Consider the following 21,690-nt stretch of genomic DNA (forward strand, 5'->3'; position numbering starts at 1 on the left):
CTGTCTAGCTCAGCGGTCCCCAACCTTTTTTGCGCCACGGACCGGTTTATGCCCGACAATAGTTTCACGGACCAGGTGTCGCGGATAAATACAACAAAATAAAACTAGTACCGGTACCGAAAAAAAGATTTATTCATAACACACGTGAAAAGACCCAGCAAAACAGAATTAACGATAAAAACGATAACAAAATAACGCTGAAAACCGATAAAAACCCTGAAAACCATACATTTCACACCTGAGCCTCAACTCTCGCGGCCTGGTACCAAATGACTCACGGACCGGTACCGGTCCGAGGCCCGGGGGTTGGGGACCACTGGTCTAGCTAACATGGTCTGGGTGAAGTGGCTAATGGAAAACACATTTTTTAGCCACCTGCCATTAGGTGGGGAGCTGTCAATACACACACTTTATAACCTGCGCATGAAGATATAATTTGTTGAGTTGGATAAAAATTATTTTTATTAGTTGATTAGTCAGTCTTCTCAAACTATCTTTGTCCTATTTGTTTTCTTAAATTAGTTTTTAAAAAAAGCACAATATGGCTTGAACACCTGGATACAATTACTGTGCTCAATAATCCTAAAAGCTAGGTTTGAGTACTTTGCCAAGTGGTTTTTATTTCTTTATTTCTCCAGATTTTATCAACACGCTGGGGTTGCAACCATTCAGGATACGTTATTGGAACTTAGCGATGTAGTCTGGATGAAAATGAAGGATGAGTTTGAGAATTGGAGCGTTTTGAAGGAGAGTAACAGACACTGAAAGTAGTGTGTGTGACAAGTCATTACAGGAGCCACCTGCTGCAGTGGTAACTACCACAAAGGCAGTTTGGAGTGCTGGGGCAGGTGTTTATATGCCTGTCTGTGGAAAGATCTTATCAACACTGTAACATCACAAGCACAAAAAAAGCAGTCACATAACTTTACAAGGTGAGTAGTTCCCATTCAAATCCAGTCACAATTTGGTCTCTGCTTTCCTTTTCTCTCACAGACAACACAAATTAGATTTGTTCGGATATTGCTTCCTCTGTCCTTGTAGTCCTTGTATTACTAGATCATAACAAATCAATTAGACAACTAGCCTCAATGAGAGCAGCATTAACTCCAAGTATTCCACACCCATTCTCAATGCATTTTAGTAATTTCAGCAGTCAGATGGTGGGAGGTTTACAAGGCGCTCTCCACTCTGCTGCCTAAAGTTAAACTGAAATTCATCTGAGTGTTCCTAAGTGAAAATAAATACCATCTATGTGCCCATGTGTCACTGTGTAATGATGTGCATCCATGGGCGTCTGCACGCGTGTCTGTCTGTGTGAACCCAGCATCATCAGATGCAGGGAGGGTTTAATTAGAATTCTCTGTAGTCTAATTTGATTAGTGGAGGCAAAGGAAGATGAAGGAAATTAGAGATCAGCTATTTCTGCTGCTGGAATAATGTTTCAGGAAAAGCGTGACAGCACAGCCACACGCCCATGCACATGTACGCACATACGCGCGTTCAACCGCAAAATATGAGTGGGTCTACTTATGGCCCTCGCATTCCGCTTGGGCGTCATTTCAGTTCACAGTGACTTAACTCGAAAGATCAGAGGTGAGTGTCCGCTGCTGTAGCCGAGTGTTTCGTAGGGACTCAGAGACCGACTGGACGTAGAAAACCTGTCAACGATATCCCTGGATGCACACGGTGCTGTAGAGAAAAAGCGTTTACCATCCCACTACTGCTTCTATATGTACAATCCACAGCCTCAGAGGAGCAGAACAAACAAATCCACACACAACACAAAGCATTACACAAACAGCATTGCATCTCCCTGGCGCCAAACTGACAAGACTACCGGAGAGCGAACTGACAGTAGTCCATAAATCATAGTTGCAACTGTGATACCAGTGAAGCCCTCATTACCCCCCTGCACCTGTTAGTAAACCAAATGTCTGTTAGAAAAGTGTGTAAGGGTTTTGTGTGTATGTTCATGTCTGCCAATGCAGGTGAACTAAATTTCCTGTCAGATATACTACAGTAGAAAAAAAGGCTCCAGTATGAGGAAGGCATAGAAACAGTTCAGCATTTAGAGTTAAATGGGTGTAATTTATAATTTTCACATCAGGCTATTTAACGAAGTCAACAGATCACTATTTTAGGACATTTTAAAACACACAGCATTATACCCCGGCTTGTCGTGTTTGCACTTTAATTTTTAAACAAATTAAACAGAAGAGATGTTCCCCCTTGGACTCTTTTAATTCGTTTTAGCACATTTTAGCGGAGCGGTGTGTGAGATGGTGGGATGATGGATGATCTTTTAGCTGTTTGAATAAGGGGCTGGTTGAGGTTGTGCCACTGGTTGCAGCAGATGGCCGCCCCTCCCTGAGCCTTTTTTCCTGTTAAAAGGGAGTTTTTCCTTCCCACTGTCACCAAAGTGCTTGCTCACAGGGCGCGTGTGATTTTTGGGTTTTTCTTTGTATGTGTTACAATATAAAGCACCTTGAGGCGATTGTTGTTGTGATTTGGCGCTGTATAAATATTATTGAATTGAATTGAATGACGTGAGTACAGGTTCTCTGTAAAATACAAAAATGTGTGTGCATTTCTGGAGCTCCACGGACCCGGTAGCTGGTGGTGGCTTGTATCCAAAGAGAAGAGGCCACAGGTGTGAAGGGTCAGGGTTTAACAACTCCTGGGTTTATGAGGAGGCTAACAGGGCAGCCGGAGAGACACGGCACCGCCGACCTTTACAGCCATGACCGGGGCAGTACCACCTGCGGACTGGCGTGGAACAGATGCCACATCGAGAATGGGTCATAGCTTTTATAGCAAGGGCAGAGTGAGGGAGAGAGAGGAGCAGAGAGAAAGGGCGAGGGAGCTAGTAGTCCATCACCGTGACTGCTTTACTGCTGCTACTGCCATCTAATGACAGAGCTGTCAGAGCACATGGAGTGGGAGGAATGGAGCGATGGTTGGAGCGAGGAGCAAAGGGGGAGTAAAATAGATAAATGGGTACAATGATAGAGCGAACTGTGGGATAAAAGCACAGTGGGAGGAGGAGAAAGATGCAGAGAGATGGGTCACACTTGAGTTGACGCTAGCATAAAGGGAGAAAGATGCAGTGGGGAGATTTGTAGGAATTGATCAGAGGAGATGGTCTCAGCTATAAAGAGAAAAAAACATGCAAAGGTATTGTGGTTAATTGGATATAATGATTTCACTACTCCACAGATAATCTTCTAACACAGTATGGACCCCTCTGCTGGTTTTATCAATGAATGCTCTCCTGTGGCTTAGTTTACCAGTATGTGATGTTGCGCACATATTCACAAGCAAATTCTCAATATGCACATTTACCCCGAAATCTACAGGCGGCACTCTAGCTGAGTTTTTTTTGCTGTTTTTTTTTTTTTTTTTTTTGAACAAGCACTTGGTAATCACCAGTGATTAGTCTACACTCTGATCTAGGGCTTAACACCCAGCATGGCTCCCACACATATTGATTCCCTCTCCGTGTGCATGCGTCTGAAAGAGAAGAGAAACGCATTTTGTCCAGATTACCATGTTCTTCTGAAATTGATTTTCAAAGAGAGCCAGGGAGAACGGGAAGAGAAGTAGATCACAACAATTAAACTGGTTTATTACCAGATTTGTTTATCTGCGCATTTTGTTCTCCTCTAAAATAAATATCAGTTATCTTTTGGTAAACTGTGCATTTCAGTCTTTTTTTGTACCCTTTCCTGACAAGTAGGCTGGATAACAAAGTGCAAAGTCTGAATGAATCTGTCTACCTCGGGAGGTTTCAAGTAAACTCTGACAGGATTAGCTCTCAACACAAAAACCTTGTCAGTCTGTGGCCTGTCATAACAAAACTTCAGCCTTTCTTGCTCTTTAACCTCACCCCACCTGCTTGCTTCTGTGGTTTGTGGTTTCAGCTTCACAGGTTGTTTTTATTGTCACAGGCACAGACTCTGCTGCCCATCCTGTTTTCTGTAACTCTTACACCTCCCCCCCCACCCGTTTCTCAGCATGTAACCCTCAGGGTAGAAGTACAGAAACCACTGGGGGGGGGGACAGCAACAGAGGAAAGAGATACAGTGGATTTGTGCATGACAGTCAAGCTTATTAGACAAGATCGTTGGTTCAGTGACCAATATAGTTAACATGCGCACACCAAAAAGATATAATGTTTAAAATGCTGGGTTTTACAAACAGCAGGTATGGAGGACAATCATTAGAGGGTGACAGCTGTGAGAAGGCAAGATGGACATGTAGCTAGAAGCATAGATACCTGAGGAGTGTAAAAGTGGGACGGGGGTATAGTGACAAACAGCGACTATGACCCTCCTCCATTTTGAAGTGGTTGCTCCCTGGCTCTGCTCCACCTCGCCTGTGATGTAAATGCACCCCAAGTTCAAGTGCTTCTCCTTTGCACCTTTATCTCGACACCCCTCGCTGCTATTCTCTCTTAATACATTTCTTTCTCCACTTTCTCTGCCTTCTTCCCATCAATAACCACCCCCAACCCATTCCTCTTTATTTAACCCAACCTTTTTTGTTGTCAAATAATCATGGAGAACTAGCATGTGTCTGACATGGTCTCCAAGGCAACGGCGGTTAAGACGGGAAGGCAGGCAGGGGCTCATTTAGTGGCTGAATGAAAGAAGGGGGAAGAGAAGAAGCAACCCACAGAGCTAGGCGCGCGCGCGCGCGCGCGCGCACACACACACACACACACACACACACACACACACACACACACACACACACACACACACACACACACACACACACACACACACACACACCTTACTAGCTTTGGCCACTGTCACAGCAAAGACCTGTGTCTCTAATCTGCGTGACTCTCCCGCTGCAGGCTACATTGGTGTGGGAGGTTTAGGGAGCACACATGTGCACACACACACAACGACACACACCAAGACACACATGCAGTAATGAAGAGTGAAGAAAGGGTCACAGATACCACTGGAAAAATAAGGGAAGAGGAGGATGAGGAGGATGAAGAGGAAAATAATGAAGATGACTGGGTGGTTAATGGGAGTCAGAGAGTCAAAGAGAAGAAGTCCTGAGGAATCAGAGAGGGAATGTGAGGAGATAAAGGAGGTTACAGCCAGCAACTCAATCCCTGTCTTCTTTTAAATGTCTCCTGATTTTGTCTCATCACATTCTGCAGATTTCCCCACAAACAGTCTCTCTCCGCTTGTTCTGGTTAATTCTTATATTGCTCAGTTTGATTCAAGCGTAAACTTGGAAAATAAAGAGCGCTCTGGTCAGAGGCTTTGACACATGTAGAAAAGTAGTGCATTGAGTCTTTTGTCCTCCTCTCTAACCCCTGACACAAACACCTCTCTGTGTTTCTTTCTGTCTTTATTTCTCACACAGCAGGCACTCTGTGGCCTTTACCAGCAAATATCCATTTCAAAACCAGTCGTCTGAAAAGAGAAGTGGCTGGAAAGACACGGTGGAGATAGGCACATACAGAAGGAGGCTAAAAAATGGATAAAAAGCTGTTAAAGCTCACAAATGACATCAGCCTATATTAAAGTACTTAGGTTTTGGTGTGCTTCTTCGCTATTCAAGAAAGAAAAGCATCGGTACCCTTAAAGAGGTAATCACAGGTACGACTTAAGTATTTTGGCTCTTAGGTTTTTTCTTACTACTAATTTATAACTGTTAATCTTTGGAGTCCTCTGTGTTTCTGCGATATCAACGCAAATAAAATGGTGCTTGAAACATAAAAAAAAACTTAACATAATGAAATGTAAAATCATACAAAAGAAAGCAGTATACACTCAACTAAACACTTCATTTGAAGTGCAGCACATTTTATGTCTGCGCTGTGGGTCACGTCCTTAAACTGATACACAATTAATACAAAAATGTGTATGGAAAAAAAGAAAGACTTAAGCGGTCGGTCATGGACTAACTGCACACTCTCCTGCTGACTAATGCACATAAATTATTTATCTCTAAGAAGTGTTGGTGAAGTGTACTCAGTTAAGCTGCAGGGAGACAACATCCACACACAGATGAAAGCACACATTAAACAGAAGACAAGCACCATTGTGCAGATTTAGGTTACGGTATAAAACTGAATTATAGCTAGATTTAGATTACGAAAAAGCTGTATAAAGAGCAAAAAGCATCTCTGAGTTGATGGAAGAGTACGGAGGTGTGTGGGTTTACAGTGTGTATGTCAAGAAATCAAGCAGGAGGCAAAGCATTTAAATATTTATGAACACATGAATACATATGCAAAAGGCACAGAAAGAGAAAAGAAAACATTGCCTCTCTCAAGTTTTCTTCTCTACCATTCTACCTCAGTTTGTCATTCTCCTCTCTTCTCTCACTGCCCTCTCTTGGCTGTCCTCTCAACAATCAGTGCCCAGTGAGCCACGAGACGCACTTAAGCGCCGACCGGCGGTAACCTCACGCCGCCCTAGTATTTTTTTCTCACACCCACCGCACGCACGCTCCTACAAAAACTGCAAACATGCACGTATGCATGTGAGCATACACACGTATAAAAACCCTAAAAAGATAGACCAAACGTAGAAAACTATGCATTTGCTTCTCTACTCATTGTGTAGCTGAATAAAACAAAGCAGCCGGGTTAGTGTCCCGTTTACCTGCTGACTTCCACGATAAAGAGCTGAGAGGTTAGAGGAACAGAGTGCGAGCTGCTGTCACACAGCATTACCAGCCTCGGATCTCAGGTTCCAACCTCAGGATCAACAGCACAAAGACAAGTGTCTCCTCAGATGCACTCTAGAGCTAACCTCAAACCTCTAGAGCACTTTGTTACAACACACAATTACACGCAGAGAGAATGACACACATGCACAACATGCCCACACAAATGTGCATTTAGAAAATGATTTAATACACACACGCGTTCGTTTTCACACCACACATGAATGACATAAGCTTACCTGGCAAGTAGTAAAGTGGTGCTTTTAGTCCAAACATGGTTTCTGTTTAAGTGTCATGAAGCCACAGCAACTTGTTTCAAATGTGTAGGCAGCAGCCCTGTCCTGGATGACTTCGACAGAAAGGGACTGCGCCTTCGCAGCCACCCAGAAACGAGGCTCAGTGTGTGGTGAGGCTGGGCTGGGACTCAGCCTGTCATCCCTGCTTTCTGGTCCTCGCTAACCAAGCGTGAGGCTGGGACCGCCCAGCCAGCCAGGACACACACACATACACAAACACTCAGACAGCCACACAGATACACACAGACAGAGCGGTGCAAGGGTCAACCCCAGAGCACGCCCGTGCTCTCAACCCCCTCACTCTTGCCCAAGATCCCAGGGGCAAAGGGTCACAACACTTGCTGTTCGTTTCTAAGCAGCAGCAGGAAACGCGCTTTCTCAATCTCTTTCTTACATGAGCACACACAAACAGACACGCACACACACCCGGCGAGTCGGGACAGCCGGAGAGAGAGATGTAAAAGCTAGCGGTCCAGTGTCAAGAAGAGGTGAAAAGAGGAAGGAGGGAGAATAAACTCAGGCTGGGTAAATCCTGCAGACAAGAGCAACGACTGATTCCTAGGACTGCCTTTTATCCCTCTATCCAAGAAAGATGATCAGAAGAGAGACAGCTCTGCTTCCTCCGCTACTGCTGCCACTCTCTCTCTCGCTCTCTCATTTTCTCACCCTCCCCTCTCTCTCTCTCTCACTGCCGACACACAAGGAAAGAGGTGGAGGAGAGGAGGAGAGAAGGAGGGCAGAATGAACTCCCTCCAGGCAACAAGACTGCCAGATAGCGAGGAAGGGAGTGTGTGTGTGTGTGTGTGTGTGTGTGTGTGTGTGTGTGTGTGTGTGTGTGTGTGTGTCAGTGTGAGGGGGTTGGTGGTGTTAGAGCAAAAGAAGAGCCTGAATAGGCAAGGGTACAGATGAGAAGGAAATACCAGCCAATGCTGATGCTTCACCCGAGGAGGAGAATGGTCACAGTTCAATTTGGAGTTAGGGTAACAGCTGATTGGACAGCACCAGTGACAGCGAGAGGCCAACGACTATCAAGGGAGCATCTGTTCTCACTGTATCAGACAGTAGGAAAGCATCAACCCGTAGAGAGTGCAGAGTGTGTGTTGTGGGTCTTCAAGGGCAGCTCACAATAGAACAGCTACGTATTTGGAGGAGAAAAATATAAAAGATCCCCCGCCTCCATTCTCTCCTCTGAAAATGAGAGTCCTCGTCTCTGTCTGCAAGTGTGTGGGTGCATTTGTGTGTCCGTCTAGGAAACTTGGCTTGTGCAGTCTTCTGCACAGACTGCTCACCATGCTGCGCCGACAGCAGACTTTCCCCCTTTCTCTCTCACTGCCTCTCTCCTCATCATACACACACGCATACACACACGCGAATAAACACACAAAACATGTTGTGTTATGCCCCCTGCTCCACACAAAAACCTGACCGAGATGGTGGCAATAGGGGTGAGGAGTTAACTATCTGCTGGGAAGCATCCATACCAAACCATATCAGCCACAAAAACAGCAGGCGCGGGGGCAAGAGCAAGAAAGTAAGGAAAAAAATAAAGAAAGGGAAAAGATAGATGATTTTTGAAATAGTCTACCACGATATTTTGCCCCTGGGTTGCTCTCCAACCCATTCTATGAAAAAGAGAGGGAGGGAAGGCTGGCAGGAGTTTAGTGAAGAAAGAGAGAGGAGGCACACTGAGGGGTCCCATGCCTCCAGCAAGACTCGGAGGACACAGGAAAAGACAGCACACATCGAGAGAAACAGCGGGAGTGTGAAAGCCATGCTCATAGGCAAATAGGCCAAATAATCACTAACAAGGACTGGTGACTGAAGGAAGAGGGAGAGACACAGAGGGACAGACTAATGTGAAAGGGGGAGTCTATAAATTGAAATGAGAAGTAAAGCAGATTTAAGTCTTTTAGCATGATTGGTAGAATGTGTAACTTCTAACATAAAAGTTGATAAGTACGTTCAGCATGTTGACATTTGCGCACCCTTTATACTGTATTCCTTATGGTTAAGTGCGTCCGAATAACACGCATCATCTTTGCTGAGAGGCATCTGTGTGATTCTGTGTTGTGTTGCAAAGGTGTGTGCGTGAGGCAGGTGTTGAAGTGTCTCACACCTTGTGAGAGAGGTTGGGAGGCGATGTGTCCCCCTGAGGGACAACACCACCTAGCCTGATGACACACTGGCAGACACAGAGACAGAACTAAAAATACGATGCCCAATTTCCGCAACTTGGACCGCATGAAGATGAGGAGGACCGAAGGAGAACAAGAAGATTTGTACGTTTTTCAAACAACAGAGGCTTGCTTCCAACAAGCCTTCAGAGACTTCAATTAAAACAACATCTTCTAACTTATGACTACAAATACATCTTTGAACAATATTGCTATGGGGAAAAAAAAAAAAACATTTTACCAGGAATAGGTTATCCCAGTTTTTTTTTTCATCATTTCTTTTTAAGGGTGGCACCTTTGGTGACATTTTTTTTTCCCCTTCTCCTAGTTTTACATTGCAGTAACTACTGAAGATCACTTCTTAAACCTCAAATGCTGTGTATGCTTCTGATGATGAAGATGCAGACTTTTTTCCATCATTTTCAGGATCTATTTTCGTTGCCATTTGCAGCAGCCACCAATGGACTTCAGGAAAACCACTTGAAGAAATTTGCTAAACTAAAGCAGCTTAAAAAGGTAGTTTAAACAACTTTGTTAAAAATAGGAATGATCAAATTCGCAATTGCATCCATCCATCTATTTTCTTCTGCTCATCCAGATCAGGGTCTGAGAGGAGCTGGAGCCTATCCCATCTGCTACATGGCAAGAGGCAGGGTACAGCGTGGACAGGACACTGGTTTGTTTCAGGGGTAACACAGAGAGAGACAACCATTCATGCACAAACTCACAACTACAGCAAACTTCAAATCACCAATTAACTGAACCCCTTGCAAGTCACTGGAGTGTTGGAGTGTTGGGGTCTAGGCGATGAGGGGAAAGTAACACCAACATCAAAACCAAAGCCACTGCCTACATTCAAATCGAGGACCTTCTTGCAGTCATATATTATATCATATGGTATCATATCACAAAACATTTGCTATATGATGATTTTTCCTTTGGCTTAAATTTAGGAGGTTTACCCACAATAAAGCTGCTGCTTGAAGAATGTATAATGTGTGCACGACTTCATGGAATAGGATATAAAAAGTAGGTGGGGATCTAAAACGGAAATTTAATTACAGTAACAGAGAAGTTGTAACAAAAAAAAATTCACTGTAATTTTAATTTCAGTGGTATTTTCAGTTGAATTAAATACACAAAAATATAAAAATATAGTACAGTGCTGTTGGAGAACAGCAACAGAGTCAAAAAAGTCACTAATCCAATATGTTGAAATCAAAGTCCTGACCTCAGGATAACAAAATATATGCTCAACTGCTTATTTCAATGTTATCGTCATTGTTGGCATGCAGGACTGGTGATTTAGATTATTCTCACGCAGAACATGCAGAGCGCTTGAAGGGACACATGTAATAAGTGTGCTATGATCTAAAAGTCATACCTCATGTTGGCTGACACAGAAAAAAAATGGCAGTCTGTGATGTAAAAATTTCAAACGGCTGCAGCATGACAGTTTTTTTCCCCCAAAACAAACACAAGAATTCCTTTTTGTTTAACAGGATCTTCTGTAACAAAGACATGAAACATCCCAAGTTTTAAATGCAAACTCAGATTGACCATTTGCTCGTTTAGTTTTTCTTTTTTACACTAGTAAAATGAGAAAAAGAGCAGTAACGTCACAGGTTTCTGTGTTGAAATCAAATCATGTGGGTTATTGCAGAGATGAAAAGTGGGACTGACAGGTAACGATAAAGAATCATGTGTCTGCTTTTTTATTTCGCTGCTCATTAAGGGACAGGCAGTGCTGGAGAACAGCTATTGTCCTCTGTTATTCAACGTAGTGTAATGAGTCACAGTTGACAAGTGCACTGCAGAAGAAGAAACGTACATGGAGGCGCACACACACACACACACACACACACACACACACACACACACACACACACACACACACACACACACACACACACTCTGTCTTGCTCTCTCTCTCTCTCTGAAAGGGTATAAAAGCTCCCTGGGGACCAAGGCAGCATGTGAGACTGAAACACTGTGATCAAGAACTAACAGGGAGAGGGAAAGAACAAGAGAGGGGAAGAACAAAAACAAGTGAAAAGGGGGTTTAAAAAAAGCATAAAATGAAAACGGCATGGATAAGAAGACACAGTCAGCTGACAAAGACGGGGATGAAAACAGGTAGAGAGACAAAGAGAGAGGAGAGAGCGAGAGAGAGAGATTATATTCCTTAATTCTTTGGCTATGTTCAGAGAAAGCAAGACTGAGCTCAGTCACACATACTGTACACATACACACACGTAAACCTGCCACACTCACTTCCTGTCAACCCACTATACTATTGTCTCCCCTACATCCCCCCCTTCAAAGACATAATCACTCTCTGAAGCATTGTGCCCAAGTGTGTGTGTGTGTGTGTGTGTGTGTGTGTGTGTGTGTGTGTGTGTGTGTGTGTGTGTGTGTGAGTGCGCAAGTGAGAGAGGGTTGAACGTATGACTTCTTCCTCAGCAAGGAGTGCCAGGATAAGACATCACTATAATCTTTACCTACCCCGCACAGCCTCTGCCAAATAGACTTGCAAAGATAAACACACACAAACATATACTGTGCATCCCGGTAACGCGCTGCACTCTGACGTGAATGCAAAAAGAGAAGGTGTGGGATTCTCAAAGAGAAGAAAGAAATAAAGCCTGTGTTGCACGCAACATCACAAGTGAGGATGTGCATTCAAAAAACAAAAGTGTCAGGGATTTTCAGAGTAAATTTAAAGCAATTCACCTTTTAAATGGGGGGAAAAAAACACTCAACATCTTCAATGGGTTCTTTGGAACATACTCATTATATGACTGAATAAAAAAAAGGCACTAATTGCATATGTGTAATAAAAGTCCTTTCCACTTTGCAAATCCTTCTTTACATGCGGCGACCGATAAGCATCACAAATGACAACCATGAAATTGAGCGTAAACATAATTCAAACCATGCAGTGATGCTGTTTCATTGAGTATCTCTCTATCGGTAAGGAGATTTCTAATAGCCAGTAATTGTGACAGGAGAAATGTTTGAAGTTATAACATGGTGAGTACAATCCTTCACAGTGTCATCCTGCTTCTTGAAAATACACAATCTTGAAAATAATTTAACAAATATCGGATAAATAAAGTATTTATCATTTCATCTGTCAATGCCCAGTGCATGTCAATGCCCTACAGAGCAACCAACATGAAGGGTGTGGGGAAATATCAATATAGGAGAACATTATACAAATTTCTCTTGTGGTGCAATTATCAAGACGTACATGCCAAGTACAGAATTCTTTATTGAAACATGCAGCTGCTGCAAACAGATCCCGCAACACTGAAGTACTGACCTACAAAAGACTCATGACTCCTCGTGGTGGTCCGCCAAACATGGCTGAAACTGCTGTAGTACGATGCCAAAAACTGAATTGTAGATGTGCAGTTATTTCCACGTAAAATAGAGGTCTCCTAAGATCTTCTCTTACAAAATCAATAATATAAATCAAACTATTAAATGCATGCATCGCTATTTTCAGTTGTTTTTTTAAACAACAGAACTAATATGGCTGTACAAGGGATGATAATTGTTTCCCGAAAGCCAATTTGTGTGATGTTTTTGTGTTTTTCAGGCTGAGGGAGAAAATATTTCCAACTTAGCGAAGCAGCTAAAAGACCAGCATCCAGATCTGTTAAAAAAATTCAAGTTGTGCAAGTTAAATTAACACTCACATCATCCGAAGTATTTTCCTTTTCAGATTATCCTAAAATGTAAATCACCAATTAATTTGGAGAACCTGGCACTGCCACTATGAAGTCCACTTTGTTCCACAGGGCAAAATGTTTGCAATCCGTTTGCAAAGTGATGATGTGATGACCCCTACTTCTGGGTCAAAACTACTCTGCGTTTATTAAGGCTGTTGTCTTTTTAACATGTTTTAATGCTTTGTATCTTGTTCTCTTTAATCTGAACAAGCCCTTAAAAAAAGGCAGTGATCACTGTTTGCATCTCTTGGTTTTTATTACCACTATTCATTTTAAAACCTACAATGTAGCTACAGTCCAGCCCGTGCACCAGTAAATTAATGACTAACCTCATATTGTGGATCGGCTATCAAAGGTGTTCTCCTGACTGAAGTTTGGTTCGTTTACAGTATCCTGCCATGCGTTTACATTTGTCCCTAACCATCAGGAATCGTGCCGTTAACTTTTACCAAATGGAAAAAAGTTAGCGTTCATCCTCCAGCCTCACTGTGCTAATGTGTATATGTTATGCTAACCATAGCTGTGTAGCTAGCCACCACGTGTATCATGATATCGTGTTTGTGGGTGATGTTGCGTATTGTGAGTTACTCTGCCAGTCCCATTTTCACCTTAAATGGCCTCTGTGAGCAGAAAAGAGAGAGGGAGCGATTTTATTAATTTGAAAAAAAGCAGCATAAGTGTGTCCGCATCAACTCTGATGCGAAATAATATCGTCACCCTTCTCTCACCCTTATCTGCTAAGACTCGCACTCGCTCCGCCATTACGCGCTCCCATTTAACCTGACCTCGCACTGGTGATTAGAAGCCTGTGAAGTGTGTGAGCGTGTGTGCGCGTATATATTGGTCTTTGTGTGTGAGATGCTTCTCTCTGTATGCTAATCACAGCCTAGCGCTGAGAATTAATTTGCAAATGTGTCATTACCCATCAGGCTCAGCAGCAATAACCCTGCAATTACACAACTCTCACTTGGCCAGCTGAGCACCACACACACGTGCAGGCAAACGGATGTGTACACACACATAGGCATGGGCGCGGGGGTGCGCGCACACACAAAACTGGACTAAATGGATTCTGATTCTGGTGTTCTGGTGTACAGATGCAATATTCAGGAAATATTTCTACACAAATATATCTGCTTTGCTGCGGAGAGAAAAAAACATAAACAGTTCTGTAGGCGATGTAGGACATATCCGGTGTGTTTAGAGTCTAATCACAGCTCCTCGCCTCGGTGTCAACAGGACAGCAACCGAGGTCACCTGCGCACTTTTCACTCACTCCACATTAAAGGGAAGTGCGGCCTTGCTAAGAACTCCAACAGCATCGCACAGAGCCTTCATATTACGGATACAGCAACATAAAAACGTGCATGTGTGTGCATGATTTTGAACACTTACCTGTGAAGTAAGGCATCAGGATGAGAGGTGAAGTGCGCAGCGGCCATGAGGAGGAAGGCAGTTGACATGGAAAAGAAAGAATACAAAGCTGTGAGTACCTATGTGCCACATTTCAGGCCGAAAATGCTTACCAATAGCTTCGTTTTTAAACATCTTTAAAGCGAATTACAAATTAAAGAAAATGCTGGATAAGAGATTGGTGAAACCACAATAATTCACGTTTCTTTGCAGGGTTGGAGGTGCTCACTGAAAAGGCTTGTGGTATTAAAAATAGCCTGTGTATTCAGTATATCTTATTATCCCAAGCTGCTGCCTTACATTACGCATAGAGAGAAGTAGAAAGGGTCAGTGTCGGGTCCACCTCTGAAGCTGAGGAAAGACTGACACTGTTTACCATTCGAGCTGCTAGATGAGGTTTTAGGTTGTTAGCTCACAACAACGTTTTAACAACCGCACTCTGTTTCAAAGTTGAGGTCAAGCAAGGGTGACATTAAAACTAAATGTTTGCTCTGTCACTGGATGCAGACCACCTGCTCTTCAACTCTACTTTACACATCACATAACCTTGTATGGTTATAGCTCCACCATAAATCTGCGTCTGCTACAAGAAACTAAGCTTCAATGGCCCACACGCTCACCTAAAGCACGCTACACTCCTGTCACAAATACTTCAACACTTTACGCACATTAGCTCTAGTGCTGACCCTGTTGCCCTGTGCTTCTGTGACACCAAAGGTGTTTAAATGTGGATGTATAACGTACGTGTCTTTCAACTCACCAAAACCTTGTCCACGATTTCCACAATCTAGTCTACACAAGAGACAAAACTAAGACTGAATACGTTTTATCAACAGAGAAATAACAGTAATAATAATTTTAAAATGCTACAAAGATTCATGCCTTTTCTAAGGTTATGCAGTCTGGCAGACAAAAGACAAGTAAAAAAAACTTAATATGGCAGAAACCTTCAAATCAAAAAGAGAAAAGAGAAGGTTTATTGGTTAAAATAAAAGAATCACAGGTCACCATTCAACAACTGGTGATGTTTTACTGCTGCCAAATCTGCTTTTGTGAATTTTTTTAAAAAAAAGAAAAAGATGGTGAAGATAGTAGTAGTAGTATTTATTTATTGTCATTGTCAAGAACAATGAAATTGCGCTTGGGGCTTCCATACAACCCAAAAAAAAGAAGAAAATAATAAATACCCCTTAAAACCCAAGTGTACATATTTAACCCAGTGTGACTCCAATGCAATAAGACAATCCTTAGCAATAATGTTCGTAGAAATTCAGACAAAGACCTGAGAAACATGACAAAATACAACAATGCAACCCATTCAATATTATTGTACTGTGAGATATGATATCAGATATGATAGTTATCTATTTAAGAAAGAGGGGGGGGGGGGGGGGGGGGGGAGGAGGGGGAAGAGAATAAAGATATGATGCACCAATGCAGACCAGTTCATTGCTATTAAGAAGTTGGATATGGTTATTGTCCGTGAGAGGGGGGCAGAGAGTTCAGGAGCCTCACAGCCTGTGGATACAGGCTGTTGGCCAGTCTGGATGTTCTGGCCTGTATAGACCTGTACCTTCTCCCTGAGGGCAGCAGATGGAAAAGGTGGCACGCAGGGTGATGTTGGTCCCGCAGGATACTGTGCACCCTCCTCAGACAGCGAGTGGGGAAGATATTACTGATCTCTGGCAGACTTGTTCCAATAATTCTGCCAGCTTCTTTCACCACCCGCTGGAGTGCTTGCTGATCGGCCTTGGTGCAGCTGGGGAACCATACTAGAAATCCATACGTCAGAACGCTGCTGATGGCACAGTTGTAGAAGTTCAACATCAGAGATCTGGGAATGTGTGCGCTCCGCAGTCTCCTCAGGTAGTAGAGGCGCTGTTGGGCCTTCCGTGCAACTGAGGTGATATGGTTGCCCCAGGACAGGTCCTCGGTCACAGTTACCCCCAAGAATTTAAAACTGCTCACGCTCTCCACCGCCTCACTGCCAATGAAGAGAGGCAGATGGTTGTTATGACCCCTCTTCCGGAAATCTACAATGATCTCCTTGGTCTAAACACTCGAATCTCCAGTTAATAAATAAATGTACTGGAGGCACTGCTAGCAAATAACACTGCAAGACTGAGTCTAGGTTGACTCTCTATTCTGGCAAAACTGATCAAACTGCTGCACAAATATCAGAATACTTTCAGTATTGACAACCAAGGCCTGGAGAGGTTCTTGTCAAAGTACTGGATAGTACAAGAGCCTTGAGCCGAAGGCAGCAGTAACTGACTGACTGCACACAGCACATCTGGTCTGATTTGTGCTCAGGAGAATTTGCATTAATACTGTAACCAGCTACAAGGCTGCATATATGCTTCCAGATAAATGTTAGTTAAGGTATTGATACAAACATCAGCAAAATAACTGTCCAGGCAGAGGCAATCATCCAGTGGTCACATGTTACTTTAGAAGAGAGATGTTTGCACTCTATAGCCACTGCACACACAGAAACCTGCCAGTTTTCGTTGTTGGAACGATAGCAATCAGATGAACACATTGCGTCATGCTCCTCCTGAGCTGACAGCTATCAGTGTTTGAAATTCCCTGCTTGGCCTTTGCTTCTCGATCTTTGTGATAGTGAACCGTTGCGGCTCAGCAAGCATCCAAATTTCTCACTAAATTCACAGATTTGCTTTTACTGTCCAGAAAGCAGTAATGATAACATCATTGATGGTGATATTATTCCCAAATATCAAATGCTGTCACTAAGAGTTTAAAGTGGATTTCCTTTTAAAATATTCCCACCTATATTGACCAAAACCCAATTATACACTCACTTAGACCTGCAAATTCACTGGAACCATTTGGAGGGAGCTGACCTGAGCTGGCAAACTGATGTGCCGTCATATCCTTTCCTTCCCACAATGCCTTGTGGCACACCTGCTTCCTAGCACAGACAACAGAAGCGTCCCTGTTCTCAGTCGAGGGAATGCATCGCGCCACACGTCTTTGCTCTGATGAGGCTTTTTATAGTCACTCAGCTCTCTTACCTGCATCCTCCAACTCTTCATCTGTCTCCATATCAAAGACATCAGATCTGCTGCCTCTCAGCAAGTCCCGTTTTTATTAGACAGAAGAGCAGAGAACCAAAGACAAAGTACTGAAGTGGAGGAGAAGGAAGGAGGGGCGCTTTAAAAGTGCTGCTCATTTGATTAACAAATATGTGTTCACATGTGAGCTGTGTGTTCCTCTGTTTAAGGTGTGTGTGCGTATGTGGGTGTGTGTCTGTGTAATCACCCGGGGGCAGGTGTATGGTATGCAAACGCAGCTGAGGAAGCCTAGAGAGCAGACACAGCAGGAGAATCCTGCTCTACAGCAACACCCGGAAAAAAGAAAAAAAAGACAGGCTACGTATGCACACACACACAGATACACACATATGATTAGACACATACACGTTTACGTACATGTGCAGAAACAGGAATAGCACACACAATTCAATATACTTGATTTAATATTTAATTTTGTGCATGCATACACATGAGGCTGAGTCCACACACAAACACACACACTCGCGCACACACACACAGAGCTGTTGGCGGTGTGTTTTTCGCTTGACTTGTGCTCTCCTGTGACATTTCCTCATTGGCTTGTTTGTCTCAATTATCCCTGCTTATTGGTTAACCCATTAACTTACACACAGGGAGGAGGAAAGGCGAGCGAGACCGAGAGAATAGGAGAAAGAGAGAGGGAGAGCTGGATTATGGCTCGACCTGCCTTAGGCGTGTTGTGCATCACACAACTGTATGAGGCCACAAACACGGGCCTGGCCGGGCGCCAAGCAAACACACAAGTTGTACATGTAACAGGCAACAGAGAGCAGCTGACGGGGCAGCAGAGAACCAGCACCGCAGGGCCTGTTGGAGGGCTGAACTGACCTTCTCCACTCACCATTGTGCTTTTGGATTTGGAACACACTACCTTACAACATGGTTTTTATCTTTGTGTGTGTGTGTGTGAGTTTTGTATTTGGTAAGCACATCATTAAAAGCGCCAATGTGTGTGCCCGTAATGTTTGTGTGTTGGACGACTGCCTGTGTGTTTGTGTGTGTAGAAGGAGGTTGCCTTGCCCTGTGTCAGGCCTCTGCTGTGCTCAGTAAGTGAGGCGTGCTAATACTGCGTGTGCTCAGGTTTCACGCATCAGCACACAGTCGAAGAGACTTACCCGAGGTCACAGACTGTCAACCCCCCTCCACCCCCACCTTTTATTTTTACTCCTCCCTCCTTTGACTCAATCCTTCCTTTTCTCACACTAAATACTTTACCTTTAGCCAAGCTTCAGCACTCCTTTGGCTCTTCCCCCCCTCCCTCTCTCCCACTTTGCTATCAGTCCTCCCTTCCCGCTGCCTCTCCTCCCACCTCCTCTCCTTCCCCAGAGAATTCCATCATGCTCAGTCTTTTAGTATCTTTCATGTCTTTTACCTGTCAACAGAGGAGAGAACGTGCGAGCCGCTCCCCAACAAAGGAAAAACACCCTCCTGTCATCTCAGAAAATGCTGCAGGGTGGAGGGGGCGCAGGGAGGAAGATCGACAGGGGGACAGAGGGAGGTAGATAGCACGGAAAGCAGAATCAAAAGGGAAATGTTGGGTCGAGGGAATAGAAATACGACGCAGAAGGAAGGAACTCGAGCCATTCCTGAGCAATTTAGCTGTGCAATCTAATATAGGAGAATGCCTAAAAAACACAATGCCATCATGTCACTGAATATAACGCTCTTTTTGAACGGTGAGCTCCTATCCTAATGATAAAGAGCAATTCATGCTACATGTGAACACAAGAACATAGACTTTCATGCATGACCTCCTCAGCTTCACACAGCTATAGTCTGTGAATCCTCAGGAGCTCAGTTCAGCTCCACCGCACTCCACAACAGTACCAGCAGCGCACATTCACACGGGATAAAACTATAAGCTGTGCAATCCAATAGGCACCTCACTCAATCTGTGACTGCCTCTCTATCCGATGCCCAGTGTGCGTGTGTGTGTGCATTTTGTGTGAGTGAATCCTTTGCTTGTACTAATCTGCTGGCACAGTCCCCGTCCTCATCGTTGCCCTCGTCTCCGTATTATTCTGGGATTAGCTTGTGTGTTAGCCTAGCCGCAGCCCACAGCCCGAGCTGGGGAGAGGCAGCCATCTTAGAACAATGCCTATTGATGAAACACTAAGAGGCTTGATTGGATTAATCATCTCTCCCTTTTTTCTCTCTCCTGCTTTTCTAGCCGTCCTGCTTTGTTTCCGCTCCTCTACTGTTTCCCTTCTTTACTTGTGCCTTTCCCTCCTTCTCTTCAAAGCACAATAACACCCAGATTTTGTTGTCTCTCCCCGGCGAGGAGATGACGCTGTTAACGCCCCCCTTGCTGGATAACGAACGCAAACAACAGGCTGGCGGTTTACGAGGGCACTTCAAGGTAAAAAGTAAACATCTAATTAAGAGGAGAATCAAATAGCTCCAAACTGCTTCTGTGTGGTAATACATTTTACATTACGGTGCTTAAATAGCGAGGCCCTCCTTGATGAGAACAAAACACTGCCTATGATAATGAATGTTTGATTATAATTAAGAATATAATCGTAGGAAAAGGTTTAGAAGAGAACTGTATGGAGGAGTCAGATGTTTCCTTTTTTTCTTTCCATGAAACACACGAGCAAGAGCTGCCAGAATGTGTGAGATTTGACAGCAGCAGCAGCAGCACAGAAAGAGAGAAATAGGGGTGAATCTCTACAGATTTGGCCTGTGTTTAGTTGGGGCACTCTACCAAGTGGCAGTCGCTAGCCTGGGCGGCCTTTGGCCTGCTGTCCCCACCAATCACATTCCAGCCCCAACTACGCCAGCGTGGACCCACAGCAACCCTCCAGCCTGGTGCCAAACGCCTGCGCGCAAACACACACAAAGGCGCACACCGGCAACCACAGCTCACGCAAACACTGCAGCCAACTCCATTTTCAAACATGGATAACAACTGAATTAACACTCTGTGATCCTCTGCCAAAGCAGAAGGATGCTCCTTTATATATTCAAACACACACTTGCACGCACGTTAACGCAAACAAGCACGCTTAACCACAAACACACACATAAGACGCAGACACACACACGGGATACACAAGAGGCTGTTTGGGTGGAGTTATCTGCGTGTAGATTTTAAATGCATCTCGCCCTTATGTCCCTTATGTCTCTCTCGTGTTCTCTCTGTGGCTCTGTTTCACTCTCGCTGTGCCTTTTCTGCTTGGTGCAAAGATAAAAGCAAATTATAGTCTCATGCTGGTGTTGCTACGCTAAAGCCATTTAAACGGTGGCTCCTCTGTTTTGTGCTTCAATGTCTGGAATGTAGAAATTGTGTTGAAAACAAGGCCGAGTCAGAGCGGAGAGGAGACGAGGGAAGGCAAGGCCGGTTTTATAATGCAGTTGGGTCATCTTTTGTTCTCTCTGACCCGACGCTCAAACCAGTCTAAAATGCTGCAATAATAATGATAAATTACACCACCTTCTTCTCCTTTCCTCCTCCTTCCCCTTTTACTCCTCCGCATCTTATTCCTCTCCTGTTATTTGCTCACTCTGGGGGAGAAACTGAAATCCTCCCATCACAGTCGCAAATCTGACCGCTTCTTTTCTTTCTTTATTCTTTTCACCTGTCTTCTTTGTTTTTATATGATGAATACAGTGGCATGGACTGCTAATGTTGCACAAAAGTATGTAAAGATATGACCAAATGCAGGGAGACACACAAGATCTGAGACTACGCTTATTTTTGAAGACACCTATTGTCACAGCTATGGGCATGTAAAGATGTTTTTCTCTGTTGAAAATCGCAGCAGGAAAACGATGGCAACCGGCTAAAGGGAAAAAAAATGGAAAGAGGCAATCACCTGACATCATGGCTATTCATCCTGCAGAGCAAAGATCTGTTTGGTCTTCCACCAACACAAAGAGAAAAAGGCCGTCCAAGAATCCCTCCTTTCTCTTCCCTCTCTGTCTTTTTTTCCCACAGATTAATCTGTCCAACAGCCGTATAAATCTCCGCACTCGCTGTGGAGAAATGCTCTGCGTGGATCATTTATGTATGACAGAAAAAGGAGATAAACCTTGGTAAACCTCTCCAAGACACTCAATGAAAAAAAAAAAGTCCAAATCAAACTCAGTGTGTTTTTTAGGGCCTAAACTGACCTCATGTGACATGTACTTTTTACATTACCCACTAAAGTGTGAGTGCCGTGTTGGACGTGCTGTTTGTTAAAGCGTCGTGATCATTTACGACTGAGGTCAACATCAATGTTTTTTTTGCTTAAAGTCTGGAGGAGAGGCGGAGGAAGGGATCAAGGGAAGG

At 43.9% G+C, this 21,690-nt stretch overlaps 1 protein-coding gene across 3 annotated transcripts in view; it reads right to left on the minus strand.

The window, feature by feature from the left end:
• gse1b (Gse1 coiled-coil protein b) overlaps positions 1-21,690 on the minus strand; it is a 166,099-nt gene that overhangs the window by 56,622 nt on the left and 87,787 nt on the right. For 2 of the 3 annotated variants that reach the window (XM_026169792.1, XM_026169764.1), the window contains exon 1: positions 6,939-7,647. The exons of the other annotated variant lie outside the window; for it this stretch is intronic. In XM_026169792.1, the coding sequence (XP_026025577.1) occupies positions 6,939-6,975 (37 nt within the window). In that variant the 5' untranslated portion in view covers positions 6,976-7,647. Of the gene's footprint in view, positions 1-6,938; positions 7,648-21,690 lie in introns of those variants that run through there. 3 annotated transcript variants of the gene reach the window in all.

The sequence above is a fragment of the Astatotilapia calliptera genome, chromosome 1 (assembly GCF_900246225.1).
Source record: "Astatotilapia calliptera chromosome 1, fAstCal1.2, whole genome shotgun sequence".
NCBI classification, from domain to species: domain Eukaryota; kingdom Metazoa; phylum Chordata; class Actinopteri; order Cichliformes; family Cichlidae; genus Astatotilapia; species Astatotilapia calliptera.